The sequence below is a fragment of the Sinocyclocheilus rhinocerous genome, unplaced genomic scaffold (genome assembly GCF_001515625.1).
Source record: "Sinocyclocheilus rhinocerous isolate Xijiao unplaced genomic scaffold, SAMN03320098_v1.1 scaffold168, whole genome shotgun sequence".
Classification (NCBI taxonomy): Eukaryota; Metazoa; Chordata; class Actinopteri; order Cypriniformes; family Cyprinidae; genus Sinocyclocheilus; species Sinocyclocheilus rhinocerous.
This window is the reverse complement of record NW_015635532.1, coordinates 90,868-97,143: the sequence shown is the minus strand read 5'-3', so window position 1 is coordinate 97,143 and position 6,276 is coordinate 90,868. Positions and strand designations below refer to the sequence as shown.

General features: G+C 40.8%; 1 protein-coding gene across 1 annotated transcript in view; it reads right to left on the bottom strand.

The window, feature by feature from the left end:
• Positions 1–6,276, bottom strand: part of LOC107747105 (protein diaphanous homolog 1-like) — a 135,910-nt gene that overhangs the window by 76,474 nt on the left and 53,160 nt on the right. The window contains exons 15-16 of the mRNA XM_016561530.1: positions 4,425–4,872; positions 2,050–2,339 (exon numbers count right to left, since the gene is read on the bottom strand). Of these exons, the coding sequence (XP_016417016.1) occupies positions 2,050–2,339; positions 4,425–4,872 (738 nt within the window). The remainder of the gene's footprint in view (positions 1–2,049; positions 2,340–4,424; positions 4,873–6,276) is intronic.

Genomic DNA, 6,276 nt, shown 5'->3' with positions numbered 1-6,276 from the left:
TATACCTACACTACAAATGCCCTCAAATAGAACATCATGGAGTAACACAAAATACACAAACATATGCTTTGAGGTTCATAAATAGTACAATTAATTTGCAAAATGTCTAGGCTATAGTCAAAGTTTAAATGCAATATTAAATATTCATTATAATATAATAAACAGGATGTGTTCTCTCAGTTGAGAGATCAAAACCCTGAAATAACTTTGAGCAATAAATAAAAAAATAAAATAAAAAGCCAGAGATGTTGGCTTATTAGTATTATAAAATTTATCGTCATATCTGTGTCCTCTTATGGCCTCGAAGGTCGTAGTTGTAAGCTGTAGCTCCGGCTGGCCCGTTTAGATCTTGTGTGCGCAGTGGAAATGTGGCTAATAATTTCTGAATTCTGACTGGCATATAACCAGGGCCGACCAAGAATCTGTTGGTGCCCTAAACGAGATTTTAGATTTTCGAGATTAGATTTTGTGCATACGGTGGAAAATGGCATACTTAAACTTAAATTATTTTAATTCATAATGCTATATTTTAGTCCTAGTTTCTTTCAAAAGACATGTTGTGCACTTTTTGGTGAATTAAAAGCAAGCAGTAATGTAACTGAAATTAAAACAACATTACAGAAGCTTACATTTATTTTAAAGAAAATAGAGTCAAATTAAATAAGCAGTTAACTCAAGCAAAAACGTTCCACGGTGTCAGTGTTGCCAGTTAAGATGTTCTAAAAAGGCTATTTAAAAATACTGCATAAACATCAAGGGCAAATACACAGTGATTAACTTGTGATTTTTACCTCTATAGTGCTCTTTTTTTTTGCTCCTCTTCTTTGTGTCGCTTCCTGCCTTGTGCCCCTTATTTTCTTTTTTCACTCATTGTTTAGAAATGATCCTTTCAGAGCACACAAATGGCCAGAGGCGGACAAAGTACTCAACTCCATTACTTGAGTGAAAGTACAGATACTGCTGGTCAAACATTACTCCATTACAAGTAAAAGTTGTAAAGACAGATTTTTACTTAAGTAAAAGTACAGAAGTACTTGCTTTTAAAAGTACTTAAGTACCAAAAGTAAATTTCCTTTTTTATGTCAATGCAATAGAAATGTAGTGGAGTGAAAAGTACAATATTTGTCTTTCAAATGTAGTGAAGTTAAAGTCATAAGTTCCCAGAAAAAATAATACTCAAGTAAAGTACAGATACTCAAAAAGTGTACTTAAGTACAATACTCAAGTAAATGTACTTAGTTACTGTCCGCCTCTGCAAATGGCAAAACTATGTGTGTGCCATGCATAGCTAATTAATCCAACATGACATGTTGTCAAATCTTAAGATTTTTCGTTGATGTCAATTTTATTTTAATCAGTTCGATGATCGATCAGTACTAAAATTTTAATTGTCAGTATTTGCTTAATATATGGGTATAGGAGCGCACAATGGTCACAAGAGGGCGCTCTTCCGAGAAAAAAAACTTTCGTGCGGCGCCCCCCAGTCACGTCGACTATGCCACGGGCCGGTGTAGTGCCGAAATTTGCACCCTGCCAAATTATGCACCCCCTAGTATTGGTAGGTTTAGGAGTAGGTGTGGGGGAGGGGTTAGGATTAGCGGTGGGGTTGGGATTAGGCAATCAGGTAGCGACTTCAACGAGGGGGTGCATAATCTGGCAGGGGTGCAGAATTCGGCACAACACCGGCCCTGCATATAACGAATAAATCAAACAAACGTAAATGGGCAAAGGCGGGGCCCCCTACAAGGAGGGGCCCATGGGCTGCAGCCCACTCAAGCCCAATGGTAAGTCCGGCCATGACTATACTATTACTATTTTTATGTAGCTTTTGAATCGCTTTTTGATGTATTTTGTTCTATAAAAGTGTGCCAAGTCCGACTGTTTTTCATTTTTGTGCCGTTCTCCTCTAGAATCATTACCTAGTTTGAGCATTAAACAGCTACAGCTAGTTCTCTAATAGTCATTGGACTCAATAGTGATGCTGATGAGGCCAATGTACAATCATTTCTAGCCTAAACAGGAGGTGCAGACGTGTGGGAACATACACACCTTGCTCCAGTTGGCTCTCTTCAGCTGCACCTCAGGTTTGTAGTCTTTCTTAGGCTGGAGGCCGAAGGGCAGCTGAGGAACAGGAGGTGCCCATCCACCAAACCCGCCCGGAGGGGGCGGAGGCATCCCAGGACCGCCCATCGGAGGAGGTGGAGGAGGCATACCGGCCATTCCGGGTGGAGGAGGTGGAGGTGGTGGCATACCAGGTGCTCCAGGTAAAGGAGGAGGAGGAGGCGGCATTCCAGGTGCGCCCGGTAAAGGCGGAGGAGGCGGGGGCAGCGGCATACTGGCTGCCCCAGGAAGAGGTGGAGGCGGAGGGGGCGCCGGCATACCAGGTGCTCCGGGTAAAGGAGGCGGCGGAGGGGGCGGAGGCAGACTAGGTGCTCCGGGCAGAGGAGGAGGCGGCGGCGGTGGGGGCATGGCCGTTTGTCCCGGTGGAGGAGGAGGTGGGAGGCAAGCTCCACCAGGACGAGGCGGAGGCGGCACAGTGGAAGCTGATTGGCTGGGGGGCGGAGCCACAGGCACATGCACGGTGATGACCTTCGCTTTGGCTTCTTTGAGATCTTTTGAGAGCTTCTCAATCTGAGAAACAGAAGAAACACAGAGGTGTACAGACTTTGATTTCTTTTCACTGAGGACAATACTATGGACGTGTGTTTTTGCCATGGAATAAAAAAAAAAGTACAATTAATTGCAACTTTTTAATCTCACAATTCTGACTTTTTTTCAGAATTGTGAGAAATAAATTAACATTTGCAAAAAAACTTGCAATATAAACTCTAAAATTCTAACTTTTCTTCTCAAAGTGAAACAATGGAAACAGGCTTCCATACAATTCAATTCAATTCAATTCAATTCAAACCAAAAATCAATGTTCAATACTCAATATTAACGATTTAGAAAATAATATAAAAGTCCATCATGTCTATACAAACAAATATAATAATTTTATTTTAATTAAAAAAAAAAAAATATTCAAAGGACAGATTAAATATTTATTTAGAGACATAGATATAATAATAAAAAACATTACAATACAATATATTAAATATGAGTTGCAACTATTTTGATAATCTCTGGATTATTTATTCTATTAAATGATCGAAATGGATAAAGAATAAAGTCATTGGATAAAGTCATGCTATTTTTGTTGTGTTCCATTGAAATTTACATTACATACACTTTTTATTCTGTAGTTTTTTTTAAACTACTGTACAGTCTTGGATTCTTTGAGATAGTTTGAGAAAAAAGGGAACACCGAGACACTCATGAACATTAAAAACACCTTTTGACAATAATATAAAAGTCAATCACCTCTGTAACGATTCTTACACTATAATTTAGTGTTAGTTTTTTTTTTTCAAATTAATATTTATTCAAGTTTGACGTGTAAATTAGGTTGTCGATAAAATTGTGACAATCAAGAACACCATAGCATGGAAGACATCGCTCATGTTTTCTGCATAAAATCTAGTTAACTGATGGAGGGAGACAGACAGATAGACAGAAGAAGGTCAGGCCAGAGTTGGAAGCACATGAGGGAGTGTCTAAATTCATGTCTAATTAGCAGCATAATTTATTTACCCAGAACTTGGCAGAACTCATTAAAAATGACCAGCCTGCTAATGTCACATCAGAGAAAGAGAGAGAATCTGAAGTAGTTCACGGGGTTCTAGCTGAAGTTTCTGATGCTCGGGCCGGTGTAGTGCCGAAATTTGCACCCTGCCAAATTATGCACCCCCTAGTATTGGTAGGTTTAGGAGTAGGTGTGGGGGAGGGGTTAGGATTAGCGGTGGGGTTGGGATTAGGCAATCAGGTAGCGACTTCAACGAGGGGGTGCATAATCTGGCAGGGGTGCAGAATTCGGCACAACACCGGCCCTGCATATAACGAATAAATCAAACAAACGTAAATGGGCAAAGGCGGGGCCCCCTACAAGGAGGGGCCCATGGGCTGCAGCCCACTCAAGCCCAATGGTAAGTCCGGCCATGACTATACTATTACTATTTTTATGTAGCTTTTGAATCGCTTTTTGATGTATTTTGTTCTATAAAAGTGTGCCAAGTCCGACTGTTTTTCATTTTTGTGCCGTTCTCCTCTAGAATCATTACCTAGTTTGAGCATTAAACAGCTACAGCTAGTTCTCTAATAGTCATTGGACTCAATAGTGATGCTGATGAGGCCAATGTACAATCATTTCTAGCCTAAACAGGAGGTGCAGACGTGTGGGAACATACACACCTTGCTCCAGTTGGCTCTCTTCAGCTGCACCTCAGGTTTGTAGTCTTTCTTAGGCTGGAGGCCGAAGGGCAGCTGAGGAACAGGAGGTGCCCATCCACCAAACCCGCCCGGAGGGGGCGGAGGCATCCCAGGACCGCCCATCGGAGGAGGTGGAGGAGGCATACCGGCCATTCCGGGTGGAGGAGGTGGAGGTGGTGGCATACCAGGTGCTCCAGGTAAAGGAGGAGGAGGAGGCGGCATTCCAGGTGCGCCCGGTAAAGGCGGAGGAGGCGGGGGCAGCGGCATACTGGCTGCCCCAGGAAGAGGTGGAGGCGGAGGGGGCGCCGGCATACCAGGTGCTCCGGGTAAAGGAGGCGGCGGAGGGGGCGGAGGCAGACTAGGTGCTCCGGGCAGAGGAGGAGGCGGCGGCGGTGGGGGCATGGCCGTTTGTCCCGGTGGAGGAGGAGGTGGGAGGCAAGCTCCACCAGGACGAGGCGGAGGCGGCACAGTGGAAGCTGATTGGCTGGGGGGCGGAGCCACAGGCACATGCACGGTGATGACCTTCGCTTTGGCTTCTTTGAGATCTTTTGAGAGCTTCTCAATCTGAGAAACAGAAGAAACACAGAGGTGTACAGACTTTGATTTCTTTTCACTGAGGACAATACTATGGACGTGTGTTTTTGCCATGGAATAAAAAAAAAAGTACAATTAATTGCAACTTTTTAATCTCACAATTCTGACTTTTTTTCAGAATTGTGAGAAATAAATTAACATTTGCAAAAAAACTTGCAATATAAACTCTAAAATTCTAACTTTTCTTCTCAAAGTGAAACAATGGAAACAGGCTTCCATACAATTCAATTCAATTCAATTCAATTCAAACCAAAAATCAATGTTCAATACTCAATATTAACGATTTAGAAAATAATATAAAAGTCCATCATGTCTATACAAACAAATATAATAATTTTATTTTAATTAAAAAAAAAAAAATATTCAAAGGACAGATTAAATATTTATTTAGAGACATAGATATAATAATAAAAAACATTACAATACAATATATTAAATATGAGTTGCAACTATTTTGATAATCTCTGGATTATTTATTCTATTAAATGATCGAAATGGATAAAGAATAAAGTCATTGGATAAAGTCATGCTATTTTTGTTGTGTTCCATTGAAATTTACATTACATATACACTTTTTATTCTGTAGTTTTTTTTAAACTACTGTACAGTCTTGGATTCTTTGAGATAGTTTGAGAAAAAAGGGAACACCGAGACACTCATGAACATTAAAAACACCTTTTGACAATAATATAAAAGTCAATCACCTCTGTAACGATTCTTACACTATAATTTAGTGTTAGTTTTTTTTTTTCAAATTAATATTTATTCAAGTTTGACGTGTAAATTAGGTTGTCGATAAAATTGTGACAATCAAGAACACCATAGCATGGAAGACATCGCTCATGTTTTCTGCATAAAATCTAGTTAACTGATGGAGGGAGACAGACAGATAGACAGAAGAAGGTCAGGCCAGAGTTGGAAGCACATGAGGGAGTGTCTAAATTCATGTCTAATTAGCAGCATAATTTATTTACCCAGAACTTGGCAGAACTCATTAAAAATGACCAGCCTGCTAATGTCACATCAGAGAAAGAGAGAGAATCTGAAGTAGTTCACGGGGTTCTAGCTGAAGTTTCTGATGCTTGTTTATCTGTAGGTGGCGGGTTGGTTGAGCTCAGCAACTTCTCTCAAGACTATATATGGATGGACAGATGGAGCGTCCAAACATCTGAACTTCTGCTGACGGCTGCGCTTCATCTCTTACCACTGCAATTATCTGTAGCGTTAGATAACCAACAAACATAATTTCTGTCCTTCCTGTTCTATTAATATCTCTCCTTCTCTCACATTTGTTTACTCTCTTCTCTGGTCATACTTCTCTCTAGTCTCACAGAAACACAATCTGGTCGACTTTGCAGTTTATTCTGGTCAAGA